Below are 26,551 nucleotides of genomic sequence, written 5' to 3' on the forward strand. Positions count from 1 at the left end.
TCACCCAGCTGGCTTTCATGGCTAAAGTGGGACTAGAACTCATTGTCTCCTGGTAATTGGCACCAGTCAATATAAATCTAATAAATCAAATCAATCAATCAATCAGTCACCCAACCAGGTTTCATGGCTAAGGCGGGACTTGAACTCACTGTCTCTTGGTGATTGGCCCCAAGTCATCCAGCTGGCTTTCATGGCTAAGGTGGGACTAGAACTCACAGTCTCCTGGTGATTGGCCTCAAGTCACCTATACAGCTTTCATAACTAAGGCAGCACTAGAACTCACCATCTCCTGGTGATTAGCCCAAAGTCATCCAGCTGGCTTTCATGGCTAAGGTGGGACTAGAACTCACAGTCTCCTGGTGATTGGCCTCAAGTCACCTATACAGCTTTCATAACTAAGGCAGCACTAGAACTCACCATCTCCTGGTGATTAGCCCAAAGTCATCCAGCTGGCTTTCATGGCTAAGGTGGGACTAGAACTCACAGTCTCCTGGTGATTGGCCTCAAGTCACCTATACAGCTTTCATAACTAAGGCAGCACTAGAACTCACCATCTCCTGGTGATTAGCCCAAAGTCATCCAGCTGGCTTTCATGGCTAAGGTGGGACTAGAACTCACAGTCTCCTGGTGATTGGCCCAAAGTCACCCAACCAGCTTTCATGGCTAAGGCGGGACTTGAACTCACTGTTTCCTGGTGATTGGCCGAAAGTCATCCAGCTGGCTTTCATGGCTAAGGTGGGACTAGAACTCAGTCTCCTGGTGATTGGCGCCAAAGTCACCCAACCAGTTTTCATTGCTAAGAAAGTACTACCACTCACAGTCTCCCGGTTTTGATTCTGCTGCCTTAACCCCTAGACCAAATTGGCTCTTTGCTCCTCCTTCCTCCAACTTCTCAATTTTCTAACTTTTGCAGCTGTTTCATTGGGTCCTAATAGTAAGATAGCCACTTATTTATTTTAAAATATTGTATTACATTTAGCTACCGCTTCACTCTTCCTGCTGATGTTGCATCCAACACCAGTTCCCTACACAGAGATAGCTCAGTGCAACAATTATTCAGACAACTTTGCATATCAACAGATTTCCCGCTGCAGTGCGTTTTGAAATTTAGGCCACGTGCAGCTGTGTGAACTCCAACTCCCAGAATTCCTTTGCTAGCCAATGGCAGGAGAGAGGTCCTGATTTTGGCATTCTTTGCTGCCCTCTAGAGGTCATCCGCAATTTGCAGCCAAAATCTGGCAACTCCCACTGAATATCCGCCGGCGCCCGCTTAAAAGATGGCCGCCTTGGCCTCCCAGAATCAAAAGTGCCTGCGCTGAACATTAAAACGCGCTTTGGGTGCTCCAGCTCCCCGTAGCTCAATCAGCTGGCCACGGTTTTTTTCGTTTCTTCTTCCAAGATGGTGGCTCCCAGGTTACTCGGCAACCGGAGGCTTTGGGAGAGTTTGACGTCCTTCTTCCTCCTGCAGCTCCTTCTCTCGGCCGTCGGGGCAAAGCAGGAGCCCATCACAGCCGACTTCAATGTCAGACCCGGCGGGATGGTTCACTCGTATTCGCAAAACCTGGTGAGAGCGAACGAGACAGGGCAGAGAGCTAGGTGGCGGCCTCCGATTGGTTGGCTTGAGTCTTGCGTCCCTTAAAGGTAGCTTCCGATTGGTCGAAGGGAGGAGCGGGTCTTTTTTGTGGTGCTGTGATTGGTCGCCAGCGAGCCGAAGGCGGGAGAAACGGAGCGTTTTGGCATGTCCCGACCAGGTGTCCGTAGAAAGTGGCTAAATGCAGAATTGTAGTTCATAATGGGTGGACCAAGTTAACCCCGGAGTAAATGGGTGGTAGAGCCCCTGCCACGGTTTTGCTCTTGCCTACGAGATGGCAGCACTCGCCGTTGGCTCCGTTCATGCTGTGGCGTTCTCTTAATTTCTCACATTTATGTGACTGCCCCTTTAAACTTCTTTCCCTACATTTCCAGCCTTTCTATTATAATTTCTTTTTTTTTACTGCATATTAATCTCTTGATAGGGGGTAAATTCGATTTTTATGGGCTTCGCGCGTTGCATTGCACTTCTTCCAATTTTTCCCCCCAGGATTATTGCTGAAGTTTTTTTTTTATATTATATAAAGGATAGGCAAGTCCTCGACTTACAGCCACAATTGAGCCCAATATTTCTGTTGCTAAGTGAGACATTTGTTAAGTGAGGTTTGCCCCGTTTGACAACCTTTCCTGCCACAGTTGTTAAGCGAATCACTGCAGTTGTTAATAACAAGTGTGAAAAAACGGTCATAAGTCACTTTTTTCAGTGCTGTTGTAACTTAAGACGGTCACTAAACAAACAATGGTAAGTCGAGGACTACCTGAATTCTAGTCCTTCCTTAGCCAGGAAAGCAGGTTAGGTGACTTTGGGCCAATCACCAGGAGGCAGTGAGTTCTAGTCTTTCCTTAGCCATGAAAGCTGGCTAGGTGACTTTGGGCCAATCACGAGGAGACTGGGAATTCTAGTCCTTCCTTAGGCATGAAAGCTGGCTGGGTGACTTTGGGCCAATCACCAGGAGACTGGGAGTTCTAGTCTTTCCTTAGCCATGAAACCTGGCTAAGTGACTTTGGGCCAATCACCAGGAGATTGTGAATTCTAGTCCTTCCTTAGCCATGAAACCTGGCTGGGTGACTTTGGGCCAATCACCTGGAGACTGGGAATTTTAGTTCTTAGCTATGAAACCTGGCTAGATGACTTTGGGCCAATCACCAGGAGACTGGGAATTGTAGTTTTTCCTTAGCTATGAAACCTGGCTAGGTGACTTTGGGCCAATCACCAGGAAACTGGGAGTTCTAATCCCTCATTAAACATGAAACCTGGCTGGGTGACTTTGGGCCAATCACCAGGAGACTGGGAATTGTAGTCTTTGGGCTTTCTCTCAGTCCCTATCCACCTTACAGGATTGTTGTTGCAGGGAAAATAGGAGAAAGAAAGAATACAGGGAGTCCTTGATTTACAACAGTTCATTTAGTGACCATTCGAAGTTATAGTTTGACCCTTTTTCACACTTATGACCATTGCAGCATCCCTAGGATCACATGATCAAAATTTGGACCCTTGGCAACACTCATATTTATGAAGGTTGCAGTGTCACATGGTCCCCCTTTGTGACCTCCTGACAAACAACGTCAACGGGGAAGCCAGATTCACTTAATGACTTTGTTACCAACTTACCAGCAGTGATTCCCTTAACTGTAGCAAGAAAGGTTGTAAAATGGAGCAAAACTCACTTAATTACTGTCTCGCTTAGCAACATAAATTTTGGGCTCTATTGTGGTCAAAAGACAAGAACTGCCTGTGTTACATATGTTTGCTACCTTTAATCAATCAATCAATCTATATCTATCCATCTATCCATCTATCCATCTATCCATCTATCCATCTATCCATCTATCCATCTATCCATCTATCTATCTATCTATCTATCTATCTATCTATCTATCTATCTATCTATCTATCTATCTTCAATCATCTATCTGGATGTGTGTGTGTGTTGGAACTCTGGAACGCCTCAAGCAATTTCAACCAAACTTGGTACTCAGATGACTTACTCTCTGGAGAAAAATACTGTGGGGGTAAGACACCCCTAACACCCTTCGGTGTGTGTGTGTGTTCTGTTCAAATACAGCCTGTTGTGCCTTAAAACGGCTTCTCCCATATTGCCGTAAAATGGCTTCTACTGAACAGTGCACGGTAACAGCTTCACAGTACTCCACAAGGGGGCTCCCTCTGGTAAGGGGGAAATTCCAACATTAGAAATTACATTTGGTCGGGACATTTTCCCCCTATAAATAAATACCCTGGCAACGCCGGGTTATCGGCTAGTTACTTATAAAAAATAATTGAGTTGGAATAAAAATTAAAATTAAAATTGGTAGGTAGCTAATTTTAGTCATTCTTTCATTCTTCGTAAAAAAGGGAGCACTCCTTCTCCATACTGCCAAATTTACAAAGATTCCAGCATGTTGCAGCCGTCCAGTAAAAACATACAACTGGTAAAATGTTGATGGAAAGCATAATTAAAATAAACATTATGTTGTAGCCAATCTAGAAGAAAACCAACACACGGATAGGAAAAAAATAAAATAAGCAGCACAATCTAAATCCACGACAGAAACAGAATTTAATTGTGAAACGGAAGCAAAAAAACGAACCACATTTTTTTAACTAACCATTATTAAACGACAATTCCTGGCTTCTGTGCCAAGTCAAATCAGGAGCTGCTAAATGGGAGCAGAAATAATTTCTAGTTTATTTTTTTCCTGGTGGTTGTGGTGAAGGAAGACCTGACCCTTTGGATTGTGCGGGTTGGTTTGTTTTAAATCATACCTGTTGTTGTTTTTTAAATATCTTTTGCCCATTTTTAGCCTTCCTTATTCTCTAGCGTCGTATTTTCCCCCCATCGGTTTCAGTATGTTTGGTTCTTTTTGTAAAACAAAAAAACCCAAAACCCCTCACATTCATTAGCAGCTGGGCACCGTAAAAACTTTTAAAATGACAATCAAAATGAGAAGGAGGGATGAGGATAAGGCTTAGAAGCTGATTCGGATCATCGTCTGTTAAGCCGTTTGACCTGAAGGACCAAAATAATCTGTGCTGAGCTCAAAAATTAAATGGTTGGCCTTGATTTATATCGGATGGGAGACCAACGAGAAGTTCCTTGGCCGTAGGAGATAAGGGAACAATGATCACGTAGAATCCTTGTTGCTTTACGAATTTGGATGTTTTCTTGCAATCGTTTCACAACCCAACTAGGGAACACCATCAGTGTTAGAAAGGGAGTGGGGTTTGTGGGGAAGAGGAGGACTGAGGTCATCCTTGGTGCTCTCTGAGCTTGTCTGTTTTCTTGCAGGCGTTTCATGACCCAACTAGGTAACATCATCAGTGCTAGAAGGGAGTAGGATTTGCAGAGTGGAGGGGAATGAGGAGGAATCATTCAATCGTGGATGTTTTCTTGTAATCGTTTCACAACCCAACTAGGGAACACCATCAGTGTTAGAAAGGGAGTGGGGTTTGTGGGGAAGAGGAGGACTGAGGTCATCCTTGGTGCTCTCTGAGCTTCTCTGTTTACTTGTGGACGTTTCCTGACCCAACTAGGTAACATCATCAGTGCTAGAAGGGAGTGGGGTTTGTGGAAAGGAGGAGGTAGGTCGTCCTTGGCGCTCTCTGAAATTGCTTGCTTTCTTGCAGGCGTTTCACGACCCAACTAGGTAACTGTCAGCCCTGAAGCCATTTTGGGAGCATCTTCATGGCTGCCTGTTGGAGCTGTGGAAACGTGAAGGGAGAGAGAGAGATAGCTGGGAGATGTGTAGCCAAAATAACATTCTTTCCTGTGGGAGCCAAGGATGCTCCCTGGCAAAAGCCCGTCAGAGCTGGGACTGTGACCTGATTGGACCATGTGATGGACGAATGGCCTGGGGAGAAGGAACTTCGGGTTTGGACTTGGGCGGGAAAAATCTCGCGTCCTACAGAATCTGGTTTTCACCAGCCGTGCCAATATGACATTCCTAATAAACTCATACTTTGAGGGAACTCCATGCGGATTGCTTTGGTACTATTACTTGGAACCCTGATAGTAATATCAGTGCTAGAAGGGAGTAGAGTTTTTTCTGTCTATACGTAAGCCGTTTGTCCCATCGCCGTTGCTGGGAGAGTGTTTTTTCCTTGGTAGTTCCTTGATCAGGATATTGTTTTCTGCGTGATTGTTTGTCTGGTGTTAATCCCTGCTTATCTCCTGCAGGCTGCTGGAGAGGTTGCATCAAAACACTACAGAACCAAGATGGATTTTATATTTAATGTGTTAATGATTAGCATGGCTTCATTCAATACAGATAGCCCTCGATTTATAGCCATTCATCTGGTGACCATTGGAAGTTCCCCAAAAGTGACGTCAAAGGGACATTTTCCCATTGAATGACGGTTCCCACTTAATGAGAGAGAGTCCCACAGTCACACGTTCAAAATTCGGACACTTGGCAACTGGCTCCTATTTACGACGGTTGCATTGTTCTGGGGTAACAAGCAAACTCCATGGGGAACTCAGGTTCACTTAACAACCGTGTTACGAATTGAACCACTGGTTCAGCGATTCACTTAACCACTGCAGCAAGCAAGGTCATAAAATGAGGCCAAACTGACTGAACCACTTTCTCGCTCAGCAGCGGAAATTGTGGTCGTAAGCCAAGGACTGCCTCGGATTAGGCATGTCACACCAGCCCAAACCTTTGTGTTTGAAGACCGTGATTTTTGCTTCTTGACCATTTCTTGCGTTGTTTTCTACAGGGAGACGTTACCTGCAGCTTTACCTACGCAGCTCAGGGCGGGACGAACGAGGTAAGTGGTCTTCTTTCCACCCCTTGTGTGATCCGTTCTACATGGACCTAGACAACGAGACCTCTGCGTCTCGCAAAACTGAACACCCACACAGCAGGCCAGCTTATGCGGAGGGAAGGCCTCAGCCCTAGAAGAGGGAGAAGTGGCGGTGAGGGTGAGGAAGCCCAATTGGCCCGAGAATCTCATTTTCTGGAGGCGCTTTGAGCTTGGATGCTTTCTTGCAGACCCGACTAGATCACCTCATCAGTGCTAGAAGGGAGTAGGGTTTGTGAAGGAGGAGGAGGAGGATTGTGGGATCCATACTGCTCTCTGAGTTTGGATTTTTTTTGCTGACGTTTCATTACCCAACTAGGGAACATCATCAGTGCTAAAAGGGAGTGGGGTTTGTGGAGTGAAGGGGGAGCGGGGTGGGGTGGGGGGGGAAGAGGAGGAAGTACTGTCAGGTCTTTATTGCTCTCTGAGCTTGGAGATTTTCTTGCAGACATTTAATTACCTGACTAGGTAACATCATCAGAGCTAGAAGGGAGTGGGGTTTGCAGAGGGGGGAGGGGAAGAAGAGGAGGATTGTGAGCTCTCTGATCTTGGACGTTTCATTACCCCATTAAGTAACCTCATCAGTTCTAGAAGAAAGTGGGGTTTGCGGAGAGGAGGAGGAGGAGGATTGTAGGGCCCTTATTGCTCTCTGAGCTGTTTTCTTGCAGACATTTCTTTACCCAACTAGGTAACATCATCAGAGCTTGAAGAGAGTGGGGACTGCTCTCCTTTTATATACTAGTAGTGGCTTGCTCTGTCAGCATCAGTAGGAATGATGCTTTGTGGTTACTTGATCAGGATTGATGATGTTCCCTAGCTGGGCCATGAAACATCTCCCAGAAAACAACCAAGCTAAAAGAGCACCAAGGACCCCACAGTCCTTCTCCTTCCTCCTCCTCCAAAACCCCACTTCCTTCTAGCACTGATGATGTTCCCTAGTTGGATCATGAAACGTCTGCAAGAAAACCACCCAGCTCAGAGACCACCAAGGACGACCCCACTTCAACCCTGAACTACAAATATTCTTTTTTGTTGGACTCTCATTCTTGTTATGGATGCTGGTTAGATCCCTACCAAATTTGGGGTTGAACCTGCCATCGGATTCTTTTTTTGGGGTGGGGGAGCGGGGTGTCTCCCTGCAGAGAAATTATTTCCCAGCATGCTTTGCCTGTCTTACTCTTGGCCAAGGGAGCCCAAGGCTGTTGACTTCCCCGTAGGCAGATAGGCGGAAATGTTCACAGATGTCTGTGTCACATAATATAGTGGATATCTATAGTACATAATTTTGTATTTTGTTTATTCATTTTGTCATGTTTGTGTAGACTAGAGTATATTGGAGGGGGTGAGCCTTTGAGAGCTGCAGGCAACGAAATTTCATTTAATGTATGCCTAGTGTACATTTAAAATGACAATAAAGTTATTCTTATTCCTAGTCCTATTCTCTTCAATTCTATTCTGTAATTCAATTGAATTCTCATTCCCATTCCGTATTCTATTCTATTCTATTCTATTTTGTAATTCTATTCCATTGTCTCGTTTCTTCTCTTCTTCCCTTCTCCAATATATTTATATTCTTCTCTTCTATTTTATTCTGTTCCATTCTATTCTATTCTAATTCTATTCTAATTCTTATTCTGTTCTATTCTATTTATTCTATTCTGTTCCATTCTAATTCTTATTCTATTCTTATTCTATTCTATTCTATTCTATTCTATTCTATTCTATTCTATTCTATTCTATTCTATTCTATTCTAATTCTATTTAATGACCTCCACCCTTCTCTCTGATTTCAGCACTGGGAAATGATTATTGGGGTCAACGAAGACAAGAAGCTCTTTTCCTGTTCAATCTGGAGGTACGCCCCCCCCGTTACGGTTGTAAGCTTTACAGGTAGTCCTCGCCTTACCACCACCAAACGGCTGTTTAGTGAGTTTGCTCCATTTTACGACGTTTCTTCTCACAAGTGAATCACTGCAGGTGTTAAGGGAACCTGGCTCCCCCATTGACTTGGTTCGTCAGACGGTCGCAAAAGGGGGATCACATATACTCTGCAATCATCATAAATGTGAGTCACTGGCCAACAGTCTGAATTTTGATCACGTGACCACAGGGTTGCTGCACCCAGTCGTAAGGGAGAAATGCGGTCCTTAAATCACTTTTCAGAGCCATTGTAACTTTGAACGGTCACTCTACGAATGGTCGTAAGTCGAGGACTACCTGTATTCCACTGAAAGAACAATCGGATCAGTCCATCAAAATTAAAATATTTTGCCAAGATCCATGTCATCCTCAACGTGTGACAATTGCGCCCGAAATTTAGGCCATTAAGTGAGGTATTCGTTAAGTGAGTATTTGCCCCATTGTACCACCTTTCTTGCCACGGTTGTTAAGCGGATCACTGCCGTTGTTAAGTTAACAACACGGTGGTTAAGCGAATCTGGCTTCTCCTTGGACTCTGTTGTCAGAGGGTCATAAAAGGGATCACATCTGACCCCCGGGATGCTGCGACCATCATAAGTGTGAGACAGTTGCCACGCATCTGAATTTTGACCACACGCCCAGGGGGATGCTGCGTAAGTCTGAAAAATGGTCCTAAGTCACACTTTTCAGTGATGTTGCAACTTCGAATAATCATGAAACGAACTGCTAGCGATGTGCTTTTGTCAATCAGTTTAAGTCACAGTGTTTCTCAACCTTGGCAGTTTGAAGATGCGTGGACTTCAACTCCCAGAATTCTCCAGCCAGCAACGCTGGCTGGAGAATTCTGGGACTTGAAGTCCACACATCTTCAAATTGCCAAGGTTGAGAAACACTGCTTTTAAGACATCAATCACCTTAAAACAGCGTGAGGGAGAGCCCCAGGAATGTCCATTCCACCACACTTGGAATATTTGCATCCAGTTTTGGTCACCACGATGTAAAAAAAGATGTGGAGATATTAGAAAGAGTGCAGAGAAGAGCAACAAAGAGGATTAGGGGACTGGAGGCTAAAACATATAAAGAACGGTTGCAGGAACTGGGTATGTCTAGTTTAATAGAAAGAAGGACTAGGGGAGACAGGATAGCAGTCTTCCAATATCTCAGGGGTTGCCACAAAGAAGAGGGAGTCAAACTATTCTCCAAGGCACCTGAGGGCAGAACAAGAAGCAATGGGTGGAAACTAATCAAGGAGAGAAGCAACTTGGAACTAAGGAGAAATTTAAATTAAATATTTAAATATTAAATTAAATATTGCATTCCCCCCCTGCTAAACACCTGAATTGACTTGATGAAATTCGTTGCAAAATTCACAGGGACTTAAGTTTAAATACCTTTCATCTCCAAAATGCAACATTAGGTACATTCGTGCAGCCAGTTCCTCTCTCAAACTTGTGATTCTGTTTCAGGAAGGAAACCTGAGTATTTGTTTCCACTCTTTTCATTTCTTTTTTTTTTTATTGTTGCAAGCTGCGTAGAATTTCCCCACAGTGTCTAGTGGACAATTGCTTAAATATGAACCAGCAATGTCCTACAGCTGCCAAAAAAGCCCTTTATTAATTCCTAGGCTGCATCAACAGAGGGAATCAAGATCATGTGAAGGGTTAATACCACTTTATAAGGCCTTGGTAAGGCCACACTTGGAATACTGCATTCAGTTTTGGTCGCCACGATGTAGAAAAGATGTGGAGACTCGAGAAAGAGTGCAGAGAAGAGCAACAAAGATGATTAGGGGACTGGAGACTAAAACATGAAGAACGGTTGCAGGAACTGGGTGTGTCTAGCTTAATGAAAAGAAGTAATGGGAAAACCAGATTCACTTAGCGGGCGTCTGACTAATTTAACGACTGCAGTGATTCACTTCGCAAAGAGGGCAAGAAAAGTCGTGAAATGGGGCAAAACCTCACGTGACAAATTTCTCACTTAGCGTCGTAAATTTTGGGCTCAGTTCGGGTTGTAAGTTGAGGGCTTACCTTTGTTAGTCTTTATGCTTTTTATCATCTTCTTTAAATCCTCCTTTTATTGGTATTCTTGTTGTTATCGTTCTCCTTGTGGCTTTGCAAGTACACTGAGTGTTTCTGTGCTGGAAACAAACTCCTTGGGGGTCTAATCAGACTTGGCCAAATAAAACATGCAATTCAATTGAATCCAATTTTTCCTTCTCTTTCCCTTTCCCTCCCCCCTCTCTTCTCTACCTATTATTTTCTTCTTCTTCTTCTTCTTCTTCTTCTTCTTCTTCTTCTTCTTCTTCTTCTTCTTCTTCTTCTTCTTCTTCTTCTTCTTCTTCTTCTTCTTCTTCTCCTCCTCCTCCTCCTCCTCCTCCTCCTCCTCCTTCTCCTTCTCCTCCTCCTTCTCCTCCTCTTTCTCCTCCTCCTCTTTCTCTTCCTTCTCCTCCTCCTTTCTCATCCTTCTTCTCCTTCTCCTCCTCCTCCTCCTCTTTCTCCTTCTCCTCCTCCTCTTTCTCCTCCTTCTCCTCCTCCTCTTTTTCCTCCTCCTCCTCCTCGTTTCTCCTTCTCCTCCTCCTTTTTCCTCCTTCTTCTCCTTCTCCTCTTTCTCCTCCTCCTCTTTCTCCTCCTCCTCTTCCCCTCCTTCTCCTTCTCCTCCTCCTCCCTTCTCCTCCCTCCTCCTCCTCTTCCCCCTTCTCTTCCCCCTCCTCCTCCTCCCCTCCCCCTCCTCTTTTTTTCCTTTCCTTTTAGGCCCCAAGGAAAATCTTACCTTTTCTTCACCCAGTTTAAAGCTGAGATGAAAGGAGCAAAGATCCAGTACGCCATGGCTTACGTGAGTCCCATCTGAAGGGGGCTGGGGGAAGGTCAGGTCCGTAACCCAGGTTTTGAATGACAGTTTGAATTGAGGGGGCCCCTTTCTCCCTCTCAGTTTATGGGTTCGCTTTCGACAAAATTCTTGGGCCTTCCTGTATTTTCTGCTGGCCACTAGGAGGCACCACCCAACCAGCTTCATCCTTATATTGGGACCAACGAGGTACATACCTATACAGGTAGCCCTCAGTTGAGCTCCAATCCTATATTGCAAAGTGAAAAACTGGTTAAGGGAGTCTTGTCCCGTTTTATGACTTTTCTCGCCACATTGGTTAAATAAATTGCTGCAGTTGTTAAATTAGTGGCACAGCCATTAAGTGAATCCGGCTTCCCCATGGACTCTGCTTGTCAGAAGGACGCAAAAGGGGATGGCGTGACCCAGGGACACTGCAACCGATATAAATGTGAGCCAGTTGCCAAGCACCTGAATGTCAATGGGGGATGCTGCAACGGTCATAAGTTGAAAAAACGGTTGTAAGTCCCTTTTTTCGGTGATGTAACTTTGAATGGTCAGTAAGCAAACTGTTGTAAGCTGAGGACCACCTGTATATATAATATATGCAATACAAGGACAAAACTGGTCTTGGGGTGAGTGCCTTTGAATGGTCGATAGTAAATAGAACATATAAAAAAGCCATAAACTCTCCAATTGGGGAAGGCTCCTGAGGCTTCTGCTAGGGGCCCCAGAAAGCACTTACAGTGATAAGACAGAGCTAATGGAGAAAAGCAACAAAAATGATGAGGGGACTGGAGGCTGAAACATGAACGGTTGCAGGAACTGGATATGTCTAGTTTAATGAAAAGAAGGACTAGGGGAGACAGGATAACAGTCTTCCAATATCTAGTTACAAAGCTTAATCTACTCTTGGTTCAACCCTGACCTTCCCCCCTGGTCTCATTATGGTAGAGTATAGGTCTCCTTTTTAAGCTTCCCATCCGATACTTTTAAGTGTGGGTCATGTTGTCATTCTTTCATTGACACCCCCCACTCAAGTGCACTGCTGTTTTCAGCCACATCTGCTTGGCTCCCTCTCCCCCATAACTCACAGCTACTAGAGAAGAGTTTTTCAACTACTGCTGAAGACATATAGACTTCAATTCCCCGAATTCATCAGCCAGCTTGCTGCCTGGGGAATTCTGGGGCTTGAAGTCTACCCATGTGGACTGGGGAATTCTAGGGGGTTGAAGTCCATTCTGATTATTCATCCATGCTGGCTGGGGATTTTGGGGGTTGACGTCCCACCATGTTGACCGGGGAATTCTGGGGATCGAAGACCACATACATCAACTTGTGAAAGTTGTGAAACCTTACTATACAGGATTTCCTTGGGTGCTCTAGTATCTCCTCGGTGGAGTTGGGGCTGCCATGTTGACTTTTTTGAACTTTGCCAACTTTGCCCACTTCCCTCTCGTCTCAGGGACAGGTCATTAAAATCGTAGGGGTAGGGTCGAGCCCTTTGGGCACTCCTGCTTGACTGACGGGTTTGTTTCTTTCAGTCCTCGGCTAGCGTTGGAGGACAGAACGACATCCCCTTAAAAGAGGAGGAATTCACGGTCACGGAACAGGCAGGCAAGTTTGTTTGTTTGTTTGTTTGTAACATCTAGACATCCGCTCGTCTTTCGACCAACTCTGGAGTAGAAGACCTCCAAGGTCCCTTCCAACCCTGTTCATTGCATTTCTATTCTATTCTAATTTTAATTCTAGTTCTCTAATTCTAATTATCTAATTCTAATTCTTTAATTCTCTCATTCTAATTTTCTAATTCTAATTCTTTAATTCTCTCATTCTAATTTTGTTATTCTAATTCTTTAATCTCTAATTCTATTTTTCTCATTCTAATTCTAATTCTTTAATTCTCTCATTCTAATTCTGTAATTCTAATTCTCTAATTCTCTAATTCTAATTCTCTAATTCTAATTCTTTAATTCTCTAATTCTAATTCTCTAATACTTATTCTAATTCTCTAATTCTAATTCTCTAATACTTCTAATTCTTTAATTCTCTAATTCTAATTTTCTAATTCTAATTCTCTAATTCTAATTTTCTAATTCTTTAATTTCTAATTCTTTAATTTCTAATTCTAATTTTCTAATACTTATTCTAATTCTGTAATTCTAATTCTCTAATTCTAATTCTTGAATCTCTAATTATAATTGTTTAATTCTTTAATTCTCTAATTCTAATTCTCTAATTCTAATTGCTTCCAATTCTAATTCTTCTATCCTTATCCCTATTCCATTTCTTTTTCTATTCCTATTCTATTTCTAACCTTCCTGCCACTCTCTTCCTCTTTCCAGTGTCTCACCGCGAGGGCAAATTCCACTCCGAACTCTCCAAGCTGATGATCGTGGCCGAAAAATCCCATGACGAACTGTGAGTCCCGTCCACCTTGGCCTCGGAGAAGACATGCGGCGGGACCTCGGGTCGCTCTTGGTGGGGGACTCTTCTTTCCGCGGATCCCGAGGTCCACCTGAGCACGCCTTCAAGAAGAACACATTTGGGGAAAAGAAACACAAGCCACGCATATGACCCTTGGACTCGCGAGCTCCCTTCCACGGCGTTCTTCCGTGGCATCGGGGGTGTCCTGCAACGCGCGGGAAGCCAACCGGGGACAGGAGTACTGCATCTCGGATCCGGTGGCTGCAAAAACTGATTGCATAGGATCTGGCCGCGTCCACTTGGAGCAGGATTTAGCCCGAAAGACTTGCAGAAAGTTCATCCCTTTGCAGGAATTGGTTTGTGCGCATGTGTGTGTAATCCCTTACAAAAAGTTTCCTTCCCTCTCCCCGCCTCTTCCCCATAAATTGGTCGAATGGTCATTCCCAAAAAATCCCCCCCCCCGGGTGAAATGGAGCAATGGTATGAATAAAAACAGATTTATATCCTCAACGCCAGCGAGTTTCCACCTGCCTTTCCGCCTCGCTTCCCTTACCGAAGAGGAGAAAACACAGTTTTTGTTAAGTTATGACCACAATCAAGACCAGAATTTCTGTTGTCAAGCGAGACATTGGCTAAGGGAGTTTTGCCCTGCTATACGGCCTTTCTCGCCACCGTTGTTAGGAGAATCACTGCAGTTCTTAAGTTAGTCCCCCGGTTGTTAAGCGAATCTGTCTTTGTTACTTGTCAGAAGGTCGCAAATGGGGATCATGTGACCCTGGGACACTGCAACCGCCATAAATACAAGTCAGTTGCCAAGCCTCCGAATTTGGATCAGGTTACTATGGCAATACTGCTACAGTCAGGATTCCAACTAACAAGCCCAATGAAAGGAACTCCAAGGCTTCTGTTGCCTCAAAGCTACAATTTATTGCAGATGTCATATTGGCACATCTGGGAAAACCCGAATCTGAAAGCTTCCAGGTTTGCCCCGCCCAGTTAAAAGTTCAAGATCATGCCCCCACAGCCACAAGTTTATCACATGGTCCAATCTTCCACTGCCATGAAGGAAGATTCCTCCCATCCACATCCGTCCAGGTGCAGGGACAAAAGTGACCTTGACTATCGGAGAAGAATGTTGTTATGGCTACACATCACCCATACTCTGTATAATTCCCCCTCCCATTCTCCCACAGTAGAAAGTATGGCAGGCGTGAAATCCAAAAGGCAAAAGATAGCTTCCAGGCCTGACACGTAAATGTGAAAAACCATCCTAGGTCACTTTTTTTCCAGTGCTGTTGTAACTTTGAACGGTCACTAAATGGAACTCCTGTAAGTTGAGGACCACCTGTAAAGGAAAGGGGATTTATTCTCCAGATCTCTTGAGGCTAAAAAGAGGCCACAGCCTCAACCTCAAGACCAATTTCTTGATGGCGGGTTAACATAGTCCCCAACTTTTACCGCTTGGCGGCCGAGCTGGGGTGGGAAAGGAAAGCGGGCCCGCAAAAGTGGGCTGGTGCGGGCACGCAACTCCAATCACAGAAGAAATGAGAGTTGTTCTGGGGGCACATATTTGTGCTGCTTCAATGTTCTCCGTGCCAAAAGATTTTTCAAAGGGGTTGGAAGGCCCGAAGCGGCACAAGATCGCTGCTCCAAAGCCTTTTATCCGTGGGCAAAAACCTTCAGCGTGGAAAAGCGAAGCCTTCCGGGCCGCAGTCTCACGCTTCTTCAGACCTCGCCAAGGCCCCCCGATGCCCCAAAAGCAGACTGGGCAGGGGTGTCAAACTCAATTTCCTTGAGGGCCGCATCAGGGCTGTGTTTGACCTTGGGGGGGGGGGTGTATGTGGCCAGCTCGATGTCACTCGTGTTCAGGTCTGTTTGTAGAGGCCCGAGCGCTCTTCCAGTGAGAACGGGCTCCCCAGCTCCATTTTCAGCTGTGACAGCCTCCTGCACTCCTCTGCCGGTGAAAACCCTCCTGAGATCCGTTTTCTCTGGCAGAGGGTTGCAGGAGGCCATCACAGCTGAAAATGGAGCTCGGGAGCCGTTTTCCAATTTGCTGTTTCCAAGGCAGCCCCGTGGGACAGATCTAAGCACCCACGGACTGGATGCGGCCCCTGGGCCTCGAGTTTGACTCCTGAGATTGGGTAACTTGTGTAGGCAATGAGTCAGCGAAGCTGAGCAGGACACGCTCGTCCCACTCAACGTCTGCTCTCACGGCTCCATTTTTGGAGCATCTGGAACAGGCAGCTTGGCGGCCCAGCTGGGGAATGAGAGGAGGGACCAGGCTCCACGAACGGCGGGCTGGTGTGTATGTGCACGAACGCGCAGCTCCATTCACGCAAGCGAAGAGAAGCCCATGGAGCGCCACTCACTGCGAGCGGAGCTGCACATACACATGGGCCAGGCTTTTGCGTGGCCCGGTTACAAATAGACCACGTCACCGGAGTGATCGGCAGCCTGGGATTGTGGACCTCTGGATTAACAGATCCAAAGTTTATTCAACCCAGTGCCACAGTGGCCAACATGGAGTCACACATTCCATTGAACTCTAAAACATTGTCCAGTTTATGGATTCAAGCTGGCGCATGAACTTTCAGTGGCCCTGTGGCCCCACACTTAATGGGGGTGACTAACGAGAGCATCATCCCTGAGGAGATGAACGAAAATCAGCGCATGGAGTTTGATCCTTTAATTGTAGCTGCCATGTTGGCATTTTGACACACCAGCCCAAACACACCCACAAATGCTAATCCCTCCTTTAAATTTATCCTCAAATAGACTTAATCCTGCACCAGATTACACCGACTCCATCCAATGTTGTGAGAATAGCTAAACCCCGGGTTCTGACAATATTTGCTCCTCCCTAGAAAAAGCTGGCGTGAGGGGAAAGAGAATGGCTGAGAAAAAAAAAAACATCCATTTCTCCAGAGTAGAATTGGTAGGCCGGCTGGGGAATTGTGGGAGTTGAAGTCCCTCCATCTTAAAGCCTGCCGACGGGGGGAATTGTGGGAGTTGAAGTCCACCCATCTTAAAGCCTGCCGACAGGGGAATTCTGGGAGTGGAAGCCCACCCATCTTAAAGCCTGCCAACAGGGGGAATTGTGGGAGTTGAAGTCCCTCCATCTTAAAGCCTGCCGGCGGGGGAATTGTGGGAGTTGAAGTCCACCCATCTTAAAGCCTGCCGGCTGGGGAATTGTGGGAGTTGAAGTCCCTCCATCTTAAAGCCTGCCGACGGGGGGAATTCTGGGAGTTGAAGTCCACCCATCTTAAAGCCTGCCGGCAGGGGAATTGTGGGAGTTGAAGTCCACCCATCTTAAAGCCTGCCGATGGGGGAATTCTGGGAGTTGAAGTCCACCCATCTTAAAGCCTGCTGACTGGGGAATTCTGGGAGTGGAAGCCCACCAATCTTAAAGCCAGCTCACGGGGGAATTCTGGGAGTGGAAGTCCCTCCATCTTAAAGCCTGCCGATGGGGGGAATTCTGGGAGTTGAAGTCCACCCATCTTAAAGCCTGCTGACTGGGGAATTCTGGGAGTGGAAGTCCCTCCATCTTAAAGCCTGCCGATGGGGGGGAATTCTGGGAGTGGAAGCCCACCAATCTTAAAGCCTGCCGACGGGGGAATTGTGGGAGTTGAAGTCCCTCCATCTTAAAGCAACCTTGTTCACTCACTGAAGCTCATCCATCAGACAGAGACGGTTTCGAGGATCCCTTTTTCCCAGAATTCCCAATCCAGCCTCCCCATTCAGAGACCACCTCTGCTGCACTTAATGACTCATTTCACAGCTGCTTGCTGCAACATACTCAGCTAACCTTCCTTCGTGGAATCGGGAGTGTGACCCACAAACCCAGCCTGTAAATTTAATCTACCTTCTCTTATGCACCTTTCTTTTGTCACAACTTCACATTGGTTTACCAAACTATCCCATACAAAAAGAAAAGTGAAAATAATAGGAAAGTTGGGAAGGATGGGGGGGGGGGGGAGTAAACGCGTAGTAGGGTAGAAAGAGAAAGAAAAGCTTTGAGTTCTGACTTTTTGGCACAATAGAATAAAGTAATAATACACGATCTCAACTTCTTTACGTTTATCATTTATACTAGCCATTCCTGTAACTACAAACCTACCTAAACGACAGAACTCAAAATCCAAGTTTTGTTTTGTTTTCCTCCCACCCCAAGCACAAAGTCCAGTAGTGGTTTCCCAATTGAAACAAAATTGTGTTCCTTTCTTAATCAAAGCAATCGATTTCAGCCATTGATTTAAGAACTCCAGCGATTCACTTGTGGCAAGAAAGGTTGTTTAACAGGGCAAACCTCACTTCATGACTGCCTCGCTTAGCAACAATTGTGGTTGTACGTCGAGGACCCCTCGCATATTCAACTTTAAAGAATCTTCTGCGTGAAGACATGAATCCTACTCCGATGTTTCTTTGCCTCTTACGCAACTCTTGAGGCCTGGAAGACTGCACAATGGGGAACCCCCCCCCTCCGCCCACACACACCTGTCAACATCGTAGCAAAACATTTCCTGCCTTGTGTGTTTTCGATGCCGCCAGCCACCCTGGCTCGGTTTCTCAGACCAGGTTGTGCATAATAACAACTTTCCAGAGGTTGACAAACAAGTCCGACAACTCTACAATTAAGCATCCCTCCCTGTCCAGGTTTCCGCCACTGGCTCGGCAGAGTCCTTCACCTGCAGTGTGGTTCATCACAAAGATTGTGACACCAGCTGGGCTGCCATCTGCCCTCCTTCCCGTGAAGGCCTCCCTCCGGCAGCCAGGGAGAAAAAGCTCGAATTCCGGCAGCTGCTCTCCGGATTTCTGGGTTTAAACTGGAACACAAATGATGTGTTGGATACGGAGCGGAAGAGATGCGGACTTCAACTCCCAGAATTCCCTAGCCAGCACATGAGAATTCTGGGAGTTGAAGTCCCACCTGACTTCCACTTGCCAAGCTTGTGATCTCTCTACTCCCCAAGGCCTAAATGTTCCTAAAAGCACGATCCAAGGACTCCCAGGCCCAACCAGGCTGCAGATTCACTTAACAACCATGCTGATTCATTTAACGACCTGTGCAAAAAAAAAAGTCATAAAATCCAGTCTGACACACAACCAAATTTATTTTATGACCATTATGGGCTATAATCAAGATGGTCTTGAAAGCATGATCCATAGATCTCAGGAGTGCAACCAGGGTTGCAAATTCAGTTAACAACCACGGTGATTCACTTAACGACGGGTGCAAGATAGGTTATAAAATCCAGTCCAATACATGATCGCTCTGTTTTATGATGATCCTGTGTCACGACCATGATGGGCAGGTTCCTTTGTGGGAATTGACGTTGCCTTGGGAAACACTGCCCTAGTTATCTCAAGGCAGACTGCTCTTGCATATGGAGGCTCTTCCGAGGTAATTAGATGCTGGCTAGGGAATTCCGGGAGTTGAAGACTTGAAGTCCACCATTTGTTCCAGTTGTCAAGCATGTGAGCTATCTATTCCTCTAGGCCAGGGGTGTCCAAACTGACTTGTGGACTTCAACTCCCAGAATTCCCCAGCCAGCTGCTGGCTGGGGAATTCTGGGAGTTGAAGTCCACAAGTCTTAAAGTTCCCAAGTTTGGACACCCCTGCTCTAGGCTAGCATTCCTGAAAGCATGATCCAAGGCCCAACCAGGCTGCAGATTCACTTAACAACCACACTGATTCCTTTAATGTCCAGTTTAAAAAAAAGGTCATAAAATCCGCTCCAACACACGACCAGCCTGCTTTATGACCATCTTATGCTATAGCCATGATGGGGAAGCTCCATTCCTGGAGCTGATGTTTCCAAGGTTGGGAAAACACTGCCCTGTTTATTTCAAGGCAGACTGCTCTTGAATATGGAAGCTCCTTTGAGGTATCTAAACACTGGTTGGGGGATTCTGGGAGTTGAAGTCCCCCCAGCTTCACATTGACAAGGTTGGGAAACGCTACTCCTTATATCGAGGCAGAATGCTCTTGAATATGGAGGCTTGTTAGAGGTCATTAGATGCTGCCTAAGGGATTCTGGGCGTTGAAGTCCACATTGACAAGGTTGGGAAACAGGATTCTAATCATTGTTAAGCCTGAATGCTCTTGAATATGGAGGCTCCTTGGAAGTAATTAGACGCCTCTCTTTGCATGGCATCTAATTTGCAAATCCCAGAAAACAGAGAAGGAGTTAGCAAATTGCACCACGCCGGCCTTCCCGAGTCTGCTGCAAGATGTTGGAAGAGGAATTCCCAGGAATTCTCAGCCAGCACGGCCCCAACAGAAGCAAGTTGGCTTGTGTTAGGTTAGGACCCTGTGGAATGACCTCCCTCCGGATATTAGGAATACCTCTGACCTCCGCTCCTTCCGTATTAAGCTTAAGACCCACCTATTCCAAGCAGCTGGCCTGGCTCAACTTTGATCTAACCATATCGCTCCTGACGGGTTTTTAACTGGGTATTTTAATTATATTTAATTTCTAGGGGGTTTTAAATACTGTATTTTAATTGTTTTTTATCAGCCGACCTCCTCCTTGTGTATGTTTCAGTGTATGTCTTTGCTATATGTTTGTTTTGTTTACATAGTTATTTCGTATGTTTCGTTGTACGCCGCCCCGAGTCCTTCGGGAGAGGGTGCGGCTAAGAAATAAATATATTATTATTATTATTATTATTATTATTATTATTATTATTATTATTATTATTATTATTATTATTATTATTATTATTATTATTATTATTATTAGGACAAGCTGTGGTTGGCTTGGGCTTTTAGCCTGTAGGAAGTTAAAAGCCACCCCTCTCCTAGAAAAGTGAAATAGCCTGGGAAATATTGAAAAGGCAGAATATTCTATTTTCCTGGATCAGAAATGGAGAAACATGTTTTTAGGTAGGAAACAGACTCACTCTTAATAGCCCCCACCTTTGTCAATGGGCCATTAAAAGGCCTGAGGCAGTCTGTTCTACATAACAAAGATCTTCCCCCCCTTCAGCTCCAGGGTGATGGGATTAAGGCATGATAGTATTAGCCCTTCACCCATCTCACCACAGGGCACCTGGGAAGAAGCAAGGCTCAACCAAACTTGGACTCAAAACACAGCCTAGAGAGTTGACCCTGCATGGCCCCATGGGAGCCTGACAACCAATCAGAATACAAGCTCAAGATCAAAGGCCAGAGAGGGCATAAAACCAGGGACTTTCAGCGTTTCTGCTCTTTTTCTTCTTCACCCAACATCTGGAAGCATTGATCCCCCTTTTCTGCTCAGGAACTCAAGCCATGTGGTCCTGTCCACCATGAAACCATCTTTCCAAGCAGCCTCCATGAGAAACACAACTAATTATAGTTCAGGCAGTAAACTATCCAGCTTGCTAAGCCACATCGTGTCTTCTCCAGATGTTGGTTTAGCTAATTATAGTTTATGCAGTAAACCAGTATGGTTTAGACTAAGAATGATCCAATGTGACTAAGCCACATAACGTCTTCTTTAGATGTCAGTTTAGTGCAGAGTAGAAACACAGCTAATTATGGTTTAATGCAGTAAACCAGTATGGCTTAGCCAAACAATTATCCATCACGCTAAGCCGCCTTATGTCTTCTTCAGATGTTGGCTTAATGTGAAATAGAAACACAGCTAATTATAGTTAATGTAGGAAACCAGTATGGCTTAGCCCAACAAATATCCATCATGCTAAGCCGCCTTGTGTCTTCTTCAGATGTTGGCTTAATGTGAAATAGAAACACAGCTAATTATAGTTAATGTAGGAAACCAGTATGGCTTAGCCCAACAAATATCCATCATGCTAAGCCGCCTTGTGTCTTCTTCAGATGTTGGCTTAATGTGAAATAGAAACACAGCTAATTATAGTTAATGTAGGAAACCAGTATGGCTTAGCCCAACAAATATCCATCACGCTAAGCCACATTGTGTCTTCTTCAGATGTTGGCTTAATGTGAAACAGAGCTACGGTAATTATAGTTTATGCAGTAAACTAGTATGGCTTAGCCTAAGAATTACCCAAGAATTATTATCATTCTTTAGATGTTGGTTTAGTGCAAGGTAGAAACCCGGCTAATTATGGTTTAATGCAGTAAGCTACATTATGTAAGGTGGCTTGGCACAATTTATGGACCGAGTTTCCAACCAGAAGCTGTTCAGGCCGGTTCAGCTCCCAGCCTGCATCTGACCCCCATTAAAACTACTGCACGTCTGAATGCCCACAGCTACCCACTGGGAGGGTGGGGGTGATCTGTTCCCACCATTTTAATGTGTTCCGATTGTGTTCCGATATGGGCTTGTTTGCCGACAAAAGACTGCCTGTCCATTCTCCGAACGGACAGCGTGCCGAGACAGCCTACGCCAGCTGTGCTTGGCAGGATGCCCAGTGCTTTGACCTTCTTCTACATTTCTTTGTGTTGCTCGAAATGCTACAGCTCAGGATAGATCCCTGGGTGATCTACCAGATTCCCAGGTGGGGCTTAAAAACGAAGAAAACATTTCCCCAAAAGTCTGGGAGGAAACACCCACGTTGTTGTCGTCATCGCACCATCTTACATCAGGGATGTTCACCTTGGCTACTTTCAGACTGCTGGACTTCAACTCCCAGAATTCTATGCTGGCTGGGGAATTCTAGGAGTTGAAATCCACAAAGGTTGGATACTCCTGATCTGCACCCTACTAGGGGCTGCCATGGGGAAGAAAAAGAATGTAGTGGCAGATTTTATTTTCCTGGGCTCCAAGGTCACCGCAGATGCGGACTGCAGCCAAGACATTAAAAGACGCTTGCTCCTGGGGAGGAAAGCTAGGGCAAATCTAGACTAAAAAGCAGAGATATCATCCTCCTGCCAATCAAAAGTGTGTCTAGTTAAAGCAATGGTTTTCCCAGTTGCAATGGATGGCTGTGAAGGTTGGACCATAAGGAAGGCTGAGTGCCAAAGAATGGAAGCCTTTGGACTCTGGTGCTGGAGAAGACTCCTGCACTGAGTCCCTTGGACTGCAAGGCGATCCAACCCGTCAGTCCTAGAGGAGGTCAATGAGAGCTCTTTAGAAGGCCAGATCCTGAAGAGGAAACTCAGACACTTTGGCCACCTAAGGAGAAGGAAGGACTCCCTGGAGAAGAGCCTCACGCTGGGAAAGATGGAGGGCAAAAGAAGAAGAAGGGGATGACAGAGAACGAGGTGGATGGATGGAGTCACCAAAGCAGTAGGTGTGAGTTTAAATGGACTCCAGAGGATGGTAGAGGAAAGGAAGGCCTGGAGGAATGTGGTCCATGGGGTGGCGATGGGTCGGACACAACTTCGCAACTAACAACAACAAAGTGGCTGCCAGGCCTTGTGATGTGGTATTGTTTTCCTGCTTAACAGGAGGTCCTCAGCTCATGACTGCAAGTGAGCCCAAAATTTATGTTGCTAAGCAAGACATTGGTGAAGGGAGCTTTGTCCCATTTTACGACCTTCCTTGCCACAGTTATTATGTGAATCAACTGCAGTTTTTAAGTTAATCCGATGGTTGTTAAGTGAATCTGGCTACCCCCGTTGACTTTGTGTGTCAGAAGATCGCAAAAGGGGATCACGTGACCCCGGGAACTGCAATGATCATAAATATGGACTATAGGGAGTCCTCGACTTGCAGCAGTTCATTTAGTGACCATTCAAAGTTACATCGCTGAAAAAAAATGACTTACGACCGTTTCTCACGTTTAAAACCATTTGAGCATCCCGGCGGTCACGCAATTAAAATCCAGATGCTTGGCAAGTGACCCCTGTTTGTGACAGTCGCAGTGTCCCGGGGTCATGTGATTTGGCTTTCTCACAAGCCAGGTCAATGGGAGAGCCAGTCTCACTTAACAACCGTGTTGCGAATTTAACAAGTGCAGCGCTTCACTTCTCAACGGTGGCAAAAAATGGGGCAAAACTCACTTAAGAGCTGTGGTGGCCCAGTGGTTAGAGTGCAGTACTGCAGGCTCCTTCTGCTGCCTGCCGGCTGCCTGTAATTTGGTGGTTCGAATCTCACCAGGCTCAAGGATGACTCATCCTTCCGTCCTTCCGAGGTCAGTAAAATGAGAACCCAGATTGTTCTGGGCAAGAGGCTGACTATGTAAACCGCTTAGAGAGGGCTTTAAAGCACTGTGAAGCGGTATATAAGTCTAAGTGCTATTGCTATTCTCTCCCTCCCTCCCTCTCTCTTTCCTTCATTTTCTTTCTACCTTTTTCTTTCCCTCTGCTCTATCCTTCCTTCCCTTTTTTTCCTCCCTTTTTTTCTTTCTCTCCTGCTCCCACCATCTCTCATTTCCCTTTCCTCTCCTCCCTCCCTCCCTCCCTTTCCCTTTCTCCTTTTCTTTCTTTCTCTTCCTCCCTCCCTTTCTTCTGTAAGAGCCGTGATGGCGCTGTGGTTAGAATGCAGTATTGCAGGCTAGTTCGACCGACTGCCAGGGGTTCGATCCTGACCTGCTCAAGCTGGACTCAGCCTTCCCACCTTCCAAGATCAGCAAAATGAGGACCAGGATTGTTGGGGGGCAAGAGGCTGACTGTGTAAACTGCTTAGAGAGGACTGTAAAAGAACTATGAAGCAGTATATGTGCTTTTGCTACCATGTTTCCCTGAAAATAAGACAGGCTCTTGGCCTTATTTTAGGGGAGGTCTTATTGTTTTTGAGGTGCAGGAAGTGGTGAGTGTGGTCACCTCATGGCTGCTGCTGTGTTGCAATATTTTTGGGGAGGGCTTATTTTAGCGCATGTGCTTAAAGACCCAGTTGGGGTTATTATCCGGGGAGGTCTTCTTTTCGGGGAAACGAATATTTCACTTAGCAACAGAAATTTGGGGCTCAATTGTCGAGGACTCCCTGTGATTGTCAAGCGTGTGAATATCGATCACATGACCATGGGGATGCTACAATCCCTCCTGGGGTTTTTAAGAAGAGACTGGACATCCGTTTGTCTGAAATGCTGGAGGGTCTCTTGCCTGATTACGGGGTTGGACTAGGAGACCTCCAAGATCCCTTCTGTTATTCTGCGGTCCTTCCTTCCTTCCTTCCTTCCTTCCTTCCTTCCTTCCTTCCTTCCTTCCTCCTTCCTTCTTTCCTTCCTTCCTCCCGAGGTTTTTAAGAAGAGACTGAACATCCGTTTGTCTGAAATGCTGGAGGGTGTCTTGCCTGAGCAGGGGGCTGGACTAGAAGACCTCCAAGGTCCCTTCCAGCTCTATTCTGATTGATTGATTGAAAGCACCAGAAGGCAGAGAAAGAAAAAAAAACAGATGGAAACTCATCAAGGAGAGAAGCAACCTAGAATTAAAGATAAACTTCCTAGCAGTGAGAACAATTAACCAGTGGAACAGCTTGCCACCAGAAGTTGTAGGAGCTCCAATGTGGGAGTTTTTTTTTAAAAAAAGACTGGACAGCCACCTATCTGAAATGGGATAGGGTCTCCTGCTTGAGCAGGGGGTTGGACTAGAAGACCTCCAAGGTCCCTTCTGGCTCTGTTCTGATTGATTGAACATGATCGGCTTCGTTGGTTTAGTATCTAAACTGAACCCAACCTGAAGCTTCCTTGGGCATCTCTGAACATAATCCTGGCATTCCAGAGAAGAAAAATATCGGACAAATGGAATCCTTGCATGCCATTCATAATCGAGATACAGCTGCTCAACAAATAGTGCTTGACTCAGAATCATTCATTTGGTGACCGTTTGACGTTACGTCACCGAAAAATAGTGCCTTATGACCGTATTTCACACTTAACGACCGTTGCAGTATTCTTGAATTTTGACATGATCAAAATTCAGGTGTGCGGCAACTGACTTGTATTTATGATGGTCGCGGTGTCCTGGGGGTCACCTGGAAGCCTCCTGAAGGCTCCGGAGGTCTAAAATCGACCCTACGGACAAACCGGAAGTCACCATTCCCGAACTTCTGGATTTCCCATAGGTCCGTTTTTCGGCTTCAGGAGGCTTCCCTGAAGGCTCCGGATGTTGAAAATCGGCCCTACGGACAAACCGGAAGTCACCATTCCCAAACTTCCAGGTTCCCCGTAGGTCCGTTTTTCGCCCTCCGGAGCCTTCAGGGAAGCTCCCAAGGCCTCTGGAGGGTGTCCGGGGGGGGGGGGAAGGCTGTTTTCGCCCTCCCCAGGCTCCCATAAAGCTTCTGGAGTCTGGGGAGGGTGAAAAAAAGGTGGCAAAAGCAGGGTATGTGTGTGATCACGCGCATAGCATTATGGGAATGGCACGCCAGCGCACGACACCCCCCCCCCCCCTGCGCACGGGAGCCAAAAACGTTTGCCATCACTGATCTGGACTGAATGTGGACTCCGGATACAATTGGCCAGTCCCCCCCAAAAAGATGGTCCCAGTTTCCCTCCCGGTTTTATTTTTGCGCTCCGAGCAAACACAGAATCCGTTTTGCCATCTGCAGAGACCATTCCAGATTAGAGCGATCAACTACAGAGATTAAATCCTAAAGGCTGACTTGCATTCCTGTCTTCTTCCTCCTCCTCCTCTCTTCCAGGGTGTGGGTGGGGAGCGTTGCAAGATCTGGCATTCTTTCTCTTTGGAATTAAGTTTGCACTTCAACAAATAAGTTTAATAGCCCGGAGGGGCAGGGTTGTAACTGTTTAAACAACCACACGAAAACCAGGCCATCTGCCCTTTGCACTAATTTCTACGAAGAATAAAAATAAATAAAACATTCACCAACCAACCACCCTGCCCTTCCCTGCCAGCCTTTCAAGGAACTGGAGTCCTCCCAGAGAGAAAAATACTTTTTTTTAAAGTGGATTTTCGGTTACCAAATTGGGACAAAACCATTGGGAGCCAAGGTCTCCGCGTCTGTTTAGAAAAAAGAGCTAACAAGAGAGCTCAAAACGTTTGCATTTCAAAACATCAGCCAAATAAACCATCGGTCTCTACTCCGGGTTTAATAAGTAGAAGTTGCTTGGAGAAGTGAATTAATTGCACTCATCTTAACCATGGCTTACCGGACAATAAATGCAGATTAATTT

At 45.8% G+C, this 26,551-nt stretch overlaps 2 protein-coding genes across 2 annotated transcripts in view; one reads left to right on the forward strand and one right to left on the reverse strand.

Annotated features, from left to right (window-relative positions):
• LOC309384285 (uncharacterized protein) overlaps positions 1-1,135 on the reverse strand; it is a 38,499-nt gene extending 37,364 nt beyond the window's left edge. The window contains exon 1 of the mRNA XM_081937599.1: positions 992-1,135. Within this exon, the coding sequence (XP_081793725.1) occupies positions 992-1,072 (81 nt within the window). The 5' untranslated portion in view covers positions 1,073-1,135. The remainder of the gene's footprint in view (positions 1-991) is intronic.
• Positions 1,136-1,299: 164 nt separating this feature from the next.
• On the forward strand, positions 1,300-14,077 carry MYDGF (myeloid derived growth factor). The gene is made up of 6 exons (XM_081941645.1): positions 1,300-1,564; positions 6,311-6,361; positions 8,188-8,249; positions 11,068-11,149; positions 12,685-12,757; positions 13,486-14,077. Exons 1-6 carry the CDS (start codon positions 1,400-1,402, stop codon positions 13,563-13,565), a joined length of 513 nt encoding a protein of 170 aa, XP_081797771.1. The 5' UTR covers positions 1,300-1,399; the 3' UTR covers positions 13,566-14,077.
• The last annotated feature ends 12,474 nt before the right edge of the window (positions 14,078-26,551 follow it).

The sequence above is a fragment of the Natrix helvetica genome (assembly GCF_964273705.1).
Source record: "Natrix helvetica genome assembly, chromosome: 1".
Lineage (NCBI taxonomy): Eukaryota > Metazoa > Chordata > Lepidosauria > Squamata > Natricidae > Natrix > Natrix helvetica.